General features: G+C 41.8%; 1 protein-coding gene across 3 annotated transcripts in view; it reads left to right on the plus strand.

The window, feature by feature from the left end:
- PAIP1 (poly(A) binding protein interacting protein 1) overlaps positions 1 to 14440 on the plus strand; it is a 233979-nt gene that overhangs the window by 139630 nt on the left and 79909 nt on the right. The window contains exon 8 of one of the 3 annotated variants that reach the window (XM_029577741.1): positions 204 to 321. The exons of the other annotated variants lie outside the window; for them this stretch is intronic. Within the exon in view, the coding sequence (XP_029433601.1) occupies positions 204 to 321 (118 nt within the window). The remainder of the gene's footprint in view (positions 1 to 203; positions 322 to 14440) is intronic. 3 annotated transcript variants of the gene reach the window in all.

Genomic DNA, 14440 nt, shown 5'->3' on the forward strand with positions numbered 1-14440 from the left:
GCTCTTTAGTAATTAGACAAAATGTTTCTTTCTGAATTGTCTTTTAAACCTTCATTATCAAGAGGCCATTTTTGATGCATCAGTTATATTTCTGTTAATCTTTTTTTCTTTCCCTTCAGAATTTTGTAATGATTTTGGTGGGCTAAAAAGCCATAGATATGACCTTGTCTTCTAACAAAACTTTATGCCCATGTCTGTTGTAGAGATGTAAAACAAATGCTTTTGAAATTAGTAGAACTCCGTTCGAGTAATTGGGGAAGAGTTCATGCAACCTCCACGTATAGTGAAGCAACACCTGAAAATGACCCCAACTATTTCATGGTATGATTATGCTCAGCAATTTATTTTTATTGTAGTTATACTATATAAAAATGCCTTATACATTTGGAAGTATAGAAGTCAATATTGAAAAGGTATGTAAAATCCCAAGTTTGCAATTTGTCACCTGTCTGCCAGAGAAATTTTACCGCATTAACATTTACCTGGGTTAAAGTTTAGTGGCATAAAAAAAAGAGGGTGGCGGGCATTCCAGCAGCATGGCCTAAATTTATCCAGGTAGCAAAGATAATCAGTGCTATCTGGATAAATGTAGGAGGGCAAGTCTAAACCGCAGTCTTAAAGTTACTCAGGTATATTCAGTCCCTGGCTTTCCCAAATGTCTGGCTCAATATCCCAGCTAAAGTTTCCCAGGGAACTGTTCAATATAGACTTCATAATAGTTAAGCAGCAAAATTAATCCGAGCATCCTTATTTCAGGTAGAAAATGATTAGGGAAAATCTTGGTAAATTACTAGCAGTAAGGGCAGTAAAATAATATTTTATAGTTTATATTCTTTTCCTAGCAAGTAGCCAAATGGACTCAGGACCAATGGATTATGCTCACCTGCTAGCAGATGGCGATGGAGTCAAAGCTGACATTACCCTACTTACACCCCTGCAGTGACCTCAGCCCTTCAGTATTTCTCTGTCACCAGCAGATGTTGGATGTGTTTTCCCTATGGGGATCACTGTACTTTTTGGAAGAAGAAGTTCTACTTTTAAATTGGAGAGAAAATTGAGCCCCTCTCTCCTGTGGTGATACCTAAAGGTCCTTCCCCCAGTTCAGAAATCCTGAGGTGATTTCAAAGATCACGCAGAGGTGTGCCTTGGTCCGGAAGCTGGTTTCTGGCTTGGACTTTGCTGCTTAAGCAGCTAAAAGGCAGCGGGTGCAGGAAGCAGAGCACGGCGGTGACAGTCAAAGCCCTTTCTCCCCGCAGCTGGAGACAGTCTCTGTATTCAGCTGCTAAACGCTGAGCCCAGGTAAGTTTAAAAAAAAAAAAAAAGAATTTACCTCCCGATTCAGAGACATTTGGAGGGGTTTCGATAAGAATTCCTCCGGTCTCCTTGCTCGGCATGCTGTACCGATGTCATTCCCGATCCCATTTGGGGTAAGGGAAGTGGGCTTCCGAATGGGTTGAGCGGCCTCCTGATAGGCTAGGCGTTGCTTTAGGCTTGGTCAGCACACCATGTGGTAGGCCGCAGTTGCGCCCTCTTACATGCATCTTTGTGCGTGCTGTATTGCTCTCCATAGGGCGTCTGTACTTGCAGTGTGTTGGTTGTGCACATAAGGTCGTACACCATACATACGCGGACAACTTACTAGGCACAGAATACAAGTAAAGCTGGGTGAACGGGTTGTAAGTGTGCATTGTCGCGTCTAATGTAGGTGCCCAAAATCTGTGCGCATAAAATTTTAAGCACGAGCCGACTGAACACGTAGTTACTGTCACCAATGGCTCCGGCAGCAAAGAAACAGAAGCACCTTTCTCGCTGAGCTGCTTGTCATATTAGGGCTGCTCAGTCTGACCTGGATTCTTGTTTGTCAGCACTGTGAGGAAGCCCAGGGAGAGTTGGCCTCCCTGGACTTTGCTAAGCCCAGCTCTTCCCATTCAGAGGATGGATCAGCCACAGCCTTAACTGGAAGTACCCTGGATCTGAATACCCCTGGGACTGGGTCATCCATGGGAGAGGGAAATTTGGCAGCACCTAACCCAGTGTACCTCCTAGGCTAGGGCATGGACCTGGCTATCTTCTCTTGGGTGGAATTTTTTCAAGGCGTTAAAGCCTTTGTACAGGAACCTCAGCCAGTAAGCCCTCCCAGTTCTATCGACAGACCTCGAGGCATGCCTCGTCTCACCAAGGGTGTCCCTGGCAGGGACCTGGATGGCACGGACAAAGAGGAGATTACAGATTCCTGGGAAGATGGGGAAATTCCCCCTGGTTTAAAACCGTATCTGACCATGTTATGGTTTTTCCATAGAGGTGAATTGCCATCCCTGGTTTCCAGACCCTGAAGATGTTGGGAGTTCCTGGGGGCGGACTCTGACGGAACCAAAGAAGAATCCCATTCTGATTTCCCTAAGGGAAGCCTCTTGCTACTTGCCAGTACTGGCAGCCATCCAAGACTTGATTTACCCGGAATGGGATGCCCCAGAAGCAAGTTTTAAAGGGGGACGAGCATTAGAAGCTTTATACCCACTGGATCCGGCAGTGGGAGAACGTTTGCATTTCTGCAAAGTGGATGCACTGGACTGTGCCATCTCTAAATGAACATTTATCCCAGTGGAGGGAGGAGCGGCCTTAAATGATGCGCCCATGTCCAACCTTAAACAGGCATTTGACAAGTAGAAATGACCTTACAGATTGCTTCTTGTTGTGCCCTGGTAGCTCGTTCGTGCCTGCTTCTCTCTCGGGAGGTGGATGACTCGGGGGCGAATTCCAGAGCGGTTATGGAACCCACTACCACCTTTCTAGCTGACACGGGCTCAGATCTAGTCTGTACCTCGACAGAGGTGTGGCCTCAGTGGTGGTGGCCAGAAGACAGCTATGGCTGCGGAATTGGTCAGCAGACACAACCTCTGAGGCAAAACTACAAAGATGCCCTTTAAAGGATCACTTCTCTTCGGAAGCGAATTGGAAAAGCTGGCCAGTAAATGGGGTGAATCTCCAGTTCCCTGGCTACCAGAAGATAAGAGAAAGCAGTTACAGCACCCCTCACCTATGAGGGGTTGATCCAAGGACTCCCAACACTTAAGCCCCTACAGAAACTCGACATTTCAGAGGTCTCTGTCCTTTGGGAGGTCTCAGTCCTTTCAGAGCTGACAGCCCAAGAGAGGGGCAGGCTTGGATTCAGATTTGTCCCGAACCCCCCCTCCCTCTACCCAATTTAAATTTTGCTGACCCATCCTCAGAACGAGGAGATGGGGGGGGGGGGGGGGTCAACTGTCCCTCTTCTACGAACAGTAGATCATAATCACTTCGGACAAATGGTTACTGGAAGTCATATAAGAAGTATATACGCTGGAATTTCACAGCACTCCTCGGGACATGTTCATAATATTATAAGCATTTTAACAGCTGGTTAAAATGCTTATAGTCGTTCTACAATTCCTCCCCTTTCATATCCAAGTTATTTTTCCATGTTTTTTGTAACTTTCTCACATCCAAAATATTGTTATAATATTTGTTAAGTTTCATACTATATTTGTTCTTGTATTGGGAAATGTTCTTTACTTTGTTACTCTCTGCCTTTACTCACATTGTTAATTGTAAACCGGGTTGATGTGATTCCTATCATGAAACTCGGTATAATAAAAATAATAAATAAATAAATAAATAAATATCTCCTTGTAAATACAAAGAATTAATAAATGGTTAACCCAGTATCCTATTATATATCATGATAGATAGCCATAAAGTCTTGTAGGACCCCCCCTTACTCTTAGAGTCAGTATAAAAAGCAGAATCTATTAATGGTATAGGGTTACTTTATTTAATTTATATTAATTTTTTTCATTTGAATAAAACCAATTCCTTGAACTTGCTGAAACACTGAAGATAACATTCCACAATAGTGCTGTAATATCCAATCCGAACCACAAATCTTATTAAAAATGTAATACTCATCTCAGTCCTGACACGATCGCGTTTCGGACCTTAAGGTCCTGCTTCAGGGGAATGATGTCGTACAACTTTCATATCAGCAACAACCACAAAATTCTATATCGTTTCCAGCATAATTCCAAAATTTTCCCAAAGTCTTTAAATGGCTTCTTCCTTTATCTTCTAACGCGGTCTGCATTCAGACTCGCGTACTGATGAACCATGGCGACAAACCAGAACCTTTTAAACCCATATCCGGAAAATACGGCAACACCCACTGTTTTCTATCAGGTCGTCTTCAAAAGCAATTTACTTATAAAGGAAGGTTCACTGTCAAGTCCAGACTACAATACACAGTCTTGGCAGCCAATATAATACAATACAATACAATACAATACACAGTCTTGGCAGCCAGAATATTGACAAACACAAGGAGAAGAGACCACATTTCTCCAATCCTCAAAGACCTACATTGGCTGCCAATTCACTACAGAATCATATATAAGGCCATAACCACCATCTACAAAGCCATCCATCAATACTCTCCGCTTAACCTTCAAATCCCATTCAGAAAATATACCTCCTCCAGACCTATCAGAGAATCCTACAGAGAATCCCTACAGGTACCACACTCCAAAACCACTCCACTTATAACCTCCAGAGACAGGGCTTTCTCCACCGCAGGACCCCTATTATGGAACTCCATCCCTCCGGATCTGCGACAGGAACCCTGCCTTCCTACATTTAGGAAAAGACTCAAAACGTGGTTATTTATGAAAGCCTTTCCAGACCCCATTTGAACCTTAATTTACCACTAACTGACGCTCAGAATTTCTTAAGAGGGTAATTAATAACGGTACCTCAACATGGTAATTCAATAACTCTGCAAAATCCATAACCTGGTTCACACCATTAATTGGTAAATTTATTCTCACTGTTATATTCCTTTCTCCTTTTCACTGCCCAAGTTTTATAATTCCCTTGTTTTATTGTAACTGCAATCTTTTTGAGCACCTGTTAAAGTTTCTTATTTGTTATCTTCCTTCACCTCTTGTTAATTGTAAACCGGCATGATACGATTCTTATCGCAAATGCCGGTATAGAAAAACTCAAAATAAAATAAATACACGCCCACAATGACGTATAGCAGCATGCCCTATCCTCTATCCGGTCGTCCTTAACCGAAATTACTCAGAGATAGTTCTCTATCATGTCCAAACGCTCAATCTTGTATAAACGATATCCTTCTGTTTTCATCCAGGTAGTGTCCAAACGATGGTACTCAAAGGAATTTTTTCGATATCAGATATTATGTCCTGATTTCCAATGTATCAAATATCCTTCAAAAACACTGTCTTCTGGCAAATCATCTTTAGACCAAATCACTGAAAACGATAGTTTTCTATCACAACCAGCCTGTCAGTCTTTTTTATATAACGGCATCCACCTGTCAACCTCCCGATGGTACTGAACCGGGAGAATTTTCGATGTGTATCTAAAATGATACTTTTACCAAATGATACACATCCAAAGCAACATCCAAACTACTATACATTCCCCTACACAACCTCACCAAAAGGGTCCCTTAATGCCACTCGTTCCCAAGCCTCCACGGTGTGGAGCTATCTTCAAGTCCTCTGATGGCAAGTAGAGGTGTGGATGAGGGCACATATGCTACCATTTCAACACTCCTTGCTGTTTTGTTGGAACCCACAGTCTCAAGACTATTCGATTCACCTCCATTTACCTATGGAAATATGCTTTCAGTTCCAGTGGTGGCTGCAGGAAGCTCATCTGGGCAGGGGTATCCCCTGTCTTCTTTGAACTGGCTGGTCCTCATGACAGACGTGAGCCTCTGGGGCTGGGGAGCTCACTGTCAGGAACTGACAGCCCAGGGACATAGAACCGAGGTAGGTAGAGGCTCTCTGGAACATAAACTGCTTGGAAGCCCAGGCAGTCAGATTGACGTGTCTATAGTTCATATAGGTCTCCAGAATTGTTATTCTTTTTGTGACCTCTTTGTCAATTGATTGCTTATATGTTATACAAAATTACATTAAGTATTTTTTTCAAAAAGAGGAAAAAGACCTCAGCACTGGTTTGAGAATGTGACGATTCAAATTCTGAATAACCAGTTGTTGTAATCATGGGTCCAAAAAACTCTTATTTTTTATTTTTAATGCAGAAATTTTTTTTGAATTTTTAATTATACTTCTTTTAAAATCAATCTAGTTAACAAAATCATTACTCTTCTCTATAATAAAAGCAATGTGGTGACTTTGCCACTTTTTTGATGGATTTCTATAGAAACACTCCTGCCTGAGACCTGAGCATTTCTTCCACTTTAATAAACATGAATCTTGCCCAACATTGAGTTGTATTTCTTGAAATCAATAAACTGTGCACTTATCTTCGATTTTAACATAATATTATTATGCCAATAATATTCAGTTTGTTTGTTTTTTTATTTCTATCTCTAATAATATAATAGGGCTCTTTTGCCATAGCAACAATAATTTTTATGCCAGTAATACTCAGTTTGTTTTTTCTCTTTCCATCTCTGATGGTCGGACTCTTTCAAACAACTAACATGGCTGCCTTCATTTAAAGTGACTGAAAGATTTAAATATAACCAATTATGTCTTACGGAGTTACATTCCCAGGATTTTCTACAAACGTCCCAGCGTGATGACATCCCCATTTCTAAATGACTATCCGCAAACACCATGGCTTTTAATAAGTCAGACTATTCCATTTGATCTTACTGTTTAAGCCAATAGGCTCTTCCGAATGGAGCTTGAAAATCCATTGATGTTCTCTCAGATACAATAAACGTTCATGATTGCCACCACTTCTGTCTTGTTTAATGTGGTCTATCTGTTCAGTTCGGAGTTAACAGTCTGCTTGGGATTAGCAATCTGTTATTTAGGAGAGTTGTGGGTGGATCCTTGGACCGGTGGCAGATGACCATGCCCCCGGGGGGAGATCCCGAGAGGGACCATTGGTCAGGCTCAGAGTTAGGAGACAGACACACACTAGTTCTTAGAGAGCTCACTACTGCATCTAGAGATGGCAGTAGTGAGCTGGAATGCCCAGCTGGGCTGTAGTCCCTCAGATACTGGAACAGCGATCCCTGGAGGCTGAGCTGTAGAGAAACTGAAATATAGTGAAGTAGGCAGGATATGCAGAGTTCATGTACTGAACCAGATGGTAACACTCACACAATGTCTCATAGAAGCCCAGTAGCTGGAATGTATAGGCCCTCGAGGAGCGAATACCTGGTTCCAGGGAAAGCTCTGAGAGAGCGATGGTAACTCACTGATGTAGTTGGCAGTGATGACTTCCAGGGCAGAAGAGAGTACCGAGTAAGTCTGGGAAGGAGGCCCTCGAGAAGCGAGTACCAGTTTCAGACTGTCACCTCAAAAATAAAGGAGAGAGAGGGGTCCCCGAGGAGCGGGTACCCCTAGTAAATCCGAGGAGGCAGAGTAGCTTGGAAAGTCGAAGCGAGTCCGTAGTCATTCCTTGCTAACTCAATCTGTTAGCAAATTCTAAGACCTTAAATATCCGTCGTGGGTGAGGTCATCTTCGGGGGACGCCCCCGAGGTTCGCGCCATCGCCAGTACTTCAGTCGGGGCCGTGCGCGCGCCCCTAGGTCTCCAGGAAACATGGTGGTTTGCAGCGTCCAGCCAATCCGGGGACGCCGGAGGACTTCGGCAGAAGAACGCCACAGCAGTAAATCTTCCCGCGGGCGAAGAGGGAGGCACCAAAGAGGTAAGGAAGGTGGAGAGAGGGCGTTTGGAACAGAGAGACTCAACACTATCGCAAATCCTGAACACAATGTGTCTCTGTTATACAATGTGACACTATAGGAGCAGATTCTTTCATGTTTTTTTAGACAACTTTTATGTTCCCCTGTGTGTAATCTTAAAGATCTGGTGGTCTGTCCCACATAGATTTTGTTACATGGACATTTATTTATTTATTTATTTGTACAGTTTTATATACCGTTATTCGGTAGAGCCATCATAACGGTTTACAAATCTGCAATTATCTTACAATCAAATGGAGTTAACATAGTAGTTGGGAACAGTAGGGTTTTGTGAACAATCAACATATTTTCTTAGTCGATGAATAAACAGAATATTGCGGAGAACATTTTCAAAGAACTTAACGGATCAAGGGAGTGAGCAGGGAGGGGTAGAAAAGGAGGGTACATTAGGAGAGCATGAAGGAGGAGGATTATGCTTGCGAGTTCTGTTGAGTGCTGGGATGATCAGGTGTCAGAATTAGAGTTTGCGGAATAAAAATATTTGATAATATAAACAACAAAGCTACTTTGGCAAGTGGTAAAATTTCGGAGCTTGTGTATATATATTGTTTGACATGTAAATTCTTTTATCTGTAACGTTTGATTACAAATCACACAATGTCCACATTTATAATGCCCCAGTGGATTTTATCATCTATTGTTGAAGATCTTCTATTCTTATCTGGTAACATTGAGGGACACAAAATTTCTCTAAAGTTTTTACTTCTGGAAAATGCCATCTGAAAATCTAGATCCTCTAGACCAGGAACCATTTTAATAATCTGCCAATGTGTATGAATACTTCTAATTTTCCTTGGAGTAGGAGAATATTTGGTGACACAGGTTACTGTTTTGAAATCATCTTGTTTTTGACTGGATGTCAACAATGCATCTCTTATAATACAAGGCTTTCTTAAATGCATTATTAATGCATTTGTTTGGATAAACTCTTTTTTTGAAAGCCTTAATTAGATCTTTTGATTGTTCTCTGAAAATGCTATTGTTCAAACAATTGCGTTTGTATCTTAAAAATTGAGAAAACGGTAAACTATTCTTTAAAGGCAGCGGGTGAGCGCTACTGAAGTGAAGCATGGTATTTCTATCTGTTGTCTTCTTAAACACACTGGTGACTACTTCACCCGACTCTGTTTTCTTGAGCAAAACATCCAAGAAAGAGATTTCTAAAAAATCATAATGCATGACGAATTGAATATTCATATCACACAAGTTGATCCATTTGCAAAATTTTAATTCTGATTCACTCCACTCCAAAACATGAAAATGTCATCTATGTATCTTTTATTAAAAAAAAAAAAAAAAGTTTTTGAATGAAATGGAGAATGATTGATTGACCCAAGTATTTTCAAATTCTGACACACATATCAGCAATAGTGGGAGCTATCACTACCCCCATTGCTGTACCTGAAATTTGTTGAAAAATTTTGAAAAACAAAAAAATTCCTTTTCAGTGCTATGGTAGCTAAACACAATGAGGTAGATTTTAAAAACATACGCGCGCGCGCACTTTTGTTCGCGCACCAGGCGCGAACAAAAGTATGCTGGATTTTATAAGATACGCACGTATCTTATAAAATCCAGGGTCGGCGCATGCAAGGGGGTGTACATTTGTGCAACTTGCGTGCGCCGCCCAATCCGTCCGAGGCCGCTCCGAAATTGGGGCGGCCTCGGAGGGAACTTTCTTTCTACACCCCCCCCCCCCCCCCGCACCTTCCCTTCCCCTACCTAACCCACCCACCCCCTCTACCTTTATCGGAGAAGTTACTACTGCCTCCGGGCAGTAGTAACTTACACGTGCCGGCGCAGCAGGCCTCGTCATAGGCCGCTGTGTTGGGGCACTCGGCCGCGCCCCCGGACCGCACCCCCTGGCCACACCCCAGACCACCCCTTTTTGCAAGCACCAGGACTTATGCACGTCCCGGGGCTTGCGCGTGCCGCCGAGCCTATGCAAAATAGGCTCGGCGCGCGCAGGGGAGTTTGGGGTAGGTTTTTGGGGGGTACACGCATATCTTACGCGCGTACCCCTTTGAAAATCTACCCCAATATGATTTCTGTAGGTATACGATGCAGTCGTTCTCTTTATTTAGATACATTTCTATTATCTTGAGTGCCTCATCTTGGGGAAAAGATGTATATAGAGATTTGATGTCAAGAGTAACAAACCATTTACTTTGTACATTATCAAGTAATGGCTCTATCATTTGCAAAAACGTTTGCTGGACATTCTGGTACAAAATCTTTCAAAAAACAATCTATAAATTGGGATAATGGTTCTAAAATTTAATTATTAGATGAAATAATGGGTCTCCCATGTGGATTTTTTAAAGTTTTGTGGATTTTAGGTAAAACATATATAGTAGGAATTTTTGGATGTTTTGAATTTAAGAAACATTTTTCTCTAGTGGTCAAAAAAACAGAATCTTTGCCAGCATCTGTGGGGTTTTTAATCGTTTGTTGTAATTTTTTAGATGGAATGTATGTAGTGTCATTGTCATCTAATTTCTTGGATATAATTGACCCTATCCATTAAAACAATAGAGCCACCCTTGTCAGCTTGTTTTTTTTGTAATTTCTTGGTTCTTGGCCATTTTATATAACACTTGAAGTGAAGTTTTGTCAAGATTGTTCAAAAATTTCTCTTCTTTCGTTCAAAAATTTCAACGTCTCTCAAAACTAACCGTTGAAATGTGTCAATCAATGGATGTATTGATCTTGGAGGTATCCATGTAGATGGATTTTGAATTACACTTGAATCTGCACTGTATGGAATATTGTCTCGAAAACAATTTTTTAAGATTAACTGTCTAATAAATTGCTGGAAATCTATATGGAAAGCATGTTTTTCTGTTTGCACAAAACAGTCCCAGGTTCAAGACTTTTTCTTCTTCATTTAATGATAAGCTGGACAGATTGATCATGACATTTTCTTGCCCCTCATTTGACCTTGTGATCTCATTACAATGTTGTGAAGAGATATATTCCTGTAATCCTTCCAGCTGGTTCTCCCTTTTCTTGGAGAATGAGCTGTTCTCTCTTTAAAAAAAAAAAAAATTCACTTTCTGGAAATGATTTTTCTTGCTCATCTTCTTCAGAGGAACCTTCGGAAGAGTTATTAAAGGCAACTTGTTTCTTTTTATTTTTAGATTGCTTCCACGTGTATATACTACCTCATTTGTAGTCTTGCTCATCTCTGTTGAATTTAGAAAGCTTATAGAGACTAAGCTCTTTTTTTTTTTTTTTTTTAAATTATCCATAGATTTTTTGAAGATCAAAAAATTCTGTTCAAAAAGTTTCATGGTCAACCTTTTGTCTTTAGTGAGACCAATTTTTCATCCAACTCCACTCATAGCTTATTACACAGATTTTGTGTTGACTCGATTAATACCATTAGGTCTAATGAACATTTGAGTTTTACATTCCATCTCTCCACAAAAGAGGAATCTTCAGTGAATAATTTTGGTTCTTTCTGAATTCTCAAACCTCTAGGGATTCTTTCTTACTTGCAGTACTCAACTAAAGTTACTCTGTGTAATTTGCACCTGGTAGTTCTCTTAGATAGTGAATTCGAAGTGGCTTTTAGAGTTGTATTGTAAAACAGAGATAAATCTTTTAGAAGATTGGTGACATATTCCTGGGAATAGCTGAAGGCACTGTGCAATGTTTGTGTCATCCCTATCACCTTAATATCAAAATTCACAATATTAGGAAACCACTAGTTTCTCATCAACGGTAAACAAAAATGGCTAGTGTAAATATACCACCAATTATTGATTATAGGTCTCCAGAATTGTTGTTTTTGTGACCTCTTTGTCAATTGATTGTTTATATGTTATACAAAATTACATTAAGACATTTTTTCAAAAAGAGGAAAAAGACCTCAGCACTGGTACTGCACAGTCTCTCCTTGTGTTTATTAACCTTGAAAACGGTGTTCTGGTGGCTATATGCTCAGCACGTTGCATCTCTGAACTACAGGCATTATTGTCGTGTTGGGAGCCGTTTCTCTGGATGACTCCAGGAGCGTTATAGCTTCGTACCCTTCCATCCTTCTTGTCTAAGGTAGTCTTGGACTTTCATTTGAATCAGTCCACTTTGTTACCATCCCTAGATAAGCACAAGGACACAGAAGAATACCACCGCCTCCATCATTTGAATGTCAGTAGGCTTTTGGTGCAGTATCTGGAAGTTTCAGAACCTGTTTGTTCTTCACGGTGGAAGGAAACAGTGCAAGCCAGCTTCACGGGCTACCATAGCTTGCTGGATTAAGGATGTGGTCACAGGAACCTATGTGGAGGCAGGAAAGCAATTACCTTTTCAGTTAAAGGCTCATTCCATTAGGGCTTAGGCAGTCTCATGGGCAGAAACTAGACTGCTGACTCCCGTTGACACCTGCCAAGTGGTAACGTGGTCCTCCTTGAGGTTCAGGCCCGAGAGGACACAGCCTTTGCAGGGGCCGTGTTAACTGGACTGCGGGCAGCCTCCCACCCTGATCGGGAGTAGCTTTTGTACATCCCATTGTCCTGAGTCCATCTGGCTACACTCTAGAAAATGGAGAAATTATTTACCTGATAATTTTGTTTTCCTTAGTGTAGACAAATGGACTCGGCATCCCGCCCACGGCTGCCCAAGAACTATGCCAAGGATTCGCCCATGGAGTGGCTATAGATTCCAAGAAATCACAATCACAATCGTCCAGTCCTTAGATCAGGGCATCTTACAAATCTTACTGGGTTCGGCATATGGTTGTGTACAGTTACAGTTATCCATTTTTAATCAGGTTTTTTCAATAGTATATCCACAGTGGCTTTTGAAGAGAATACTGTAGGGCTGAGGTGACTGCAGGGGTGAATATAGAGTGATGTCAGCTTTGAAATCTGACTCCATCTGCTGGCAGGGGAGCTTAACCCATTGGTCTTGAGTCCATCTGTCTACACTAAGGAAAACAAAATTATCAGGTAAGTAATTTCTCCATTATTGTTATAATCGGTACAATGCTATTACAAGATAAGGGCGATAGCTAAAAAAGTTTGGTGTTTTTTTTTGTTTTGTTTTTTTAAATCAATGCAGGTCCACTGTGGATCGTGGTTATTTATTTATTTTGGGGGGGGTTCCCCATTTAAAAAAAAACAAAAAACTGTTCCCCACCCCCTTCCTGTTAAAATATTGAGCTGACCCCTTGCCCACGCTCCCAACCCCCCCAAGTACTCAACAAAATTTCCTAGGTGGTATAGCAGGGGGGCCAGGGAGTGCCCAGTGGCTGCCATTGTTCAAAATGGCATCGGCCAGTCCTTTGCCCCATCATGTGATAGGGGCTGCCGAATGGCACCAGTAGCCCCTGTCACAAGATAGGTGAAAGGACGGACAGTGCCTTTTTGAAAAATGGCAGCTGCTGGGCTGGGAGCGGGAGGATGCTTCCGGGCCCCCCTGCTAGAACACCAGGAAAATTTTGGTGAGTCCTAGAGGAGTTGGGAGAGTGGGTGAAGGGAGGTCAGCTCAATATTTTAATAAACAGGAAGGGTTGGGGTGGGTTCTGGGTTTTGTTTTTTTTATAAGAATTTGATTTTTATTTTTTTTTTGACCCCTCAAAAATATAGTAAAAACCCTCAGAATTTCATGGGTTTTTTTCTATCTAATTTTTACTCATGGAATGAAATGAATGTACATCCCTACAAGATAATACTTTCCACTGACAGATTTAACAGGCATAAACCAATCCACATGTGTATTTTCTCCCATGATAAAGGACTCAGCTTAACATCTTCCCATGATAAAGGACTCAGCTTAACATCTTCCTTTCCCAGCTCTTCCTCCCAGTTCTCAATATATATATATATTGTAAAAGCAATAACTGTATATTAGCAAGAAATTGATCTGCAGGAGTCAGATTCAATGCAAATAAATGTTAATGTACAGGCAGAAGTGGAGAAAAGATTAGGCTGCTAAAGCACTTCTGGCATGGTCTTCCAGAAAAGTAACTGCTTTACACATTATCCCCCAAAGAACTGAGGCTTTCACCACTCATTTGGGGAGGTAAGAGAGCTGGTATGGTTTATAAACACTAGAGAAACTCATAACTGCCTGTAGACCCAACAAATACACTGACATTCTGTCTATGTCCATCATCCTATGTTTTTCTGTTTTCTAATCTGCCAAATCTGGAAGGTATAAGAGAGGGTTTGGAGAGGAACTATATCCCTGGCATCAGGCTGTAGGGTGGTGGGGGTTGTTGACTGGGCCTGGGTGTTTCCCCCAATAACTAATGTTCCAGCTGCTCAGGGTGTGTACTCGTACCTGGCAAACCTGACTCCTGTTGTCCTGTTCCCTGAAGGCTGCCTGGGAGTGAGTTGGGAGAAAAACATTGGGAAGAAGGATGCTAGATTAGGGAACAGAGTAGTTCTTCCTTTCTTTGCTGTGCTCTGCCCACTCCAAACTCAGCCCTCCCCTCTTGTTCCCTACAGGAAGGTGCAACAGGAAGAGAGAGGATGGATTAGGAGCAGAGTAGGTCCTCACTTGTCTGTTCAGTCTGCTCCAACCTCAGCCTCCTCTCCTATTCCCTGCACTACCTGGGAAGGGAGGGCTCGAGAAGAAAGCAGAGGGCTGTTCTCTGAGTGAGATTCCTTGCACTAAATCTGTGTACCTATGCCTAGCCAGGAGGAAAGTGCTGGAATCAGGGAGGGATGGAAGGGGGAGTGT

This window comes from Rhinatrema bivittatum, chromosome 1 (genome assembly GCF_901001135.1).
Source record: "Rhinatrema bivittatum chromosome 1, aRhiBiv1.1, whole genome shotgun sequence".
Lineage (NCBI taxonomy): Eukaryota > Metazoa > Chordata > Amphibia > Gymnophiona > Rhinatrematidae > Rhinatrema > Rhinatrema bivittatum.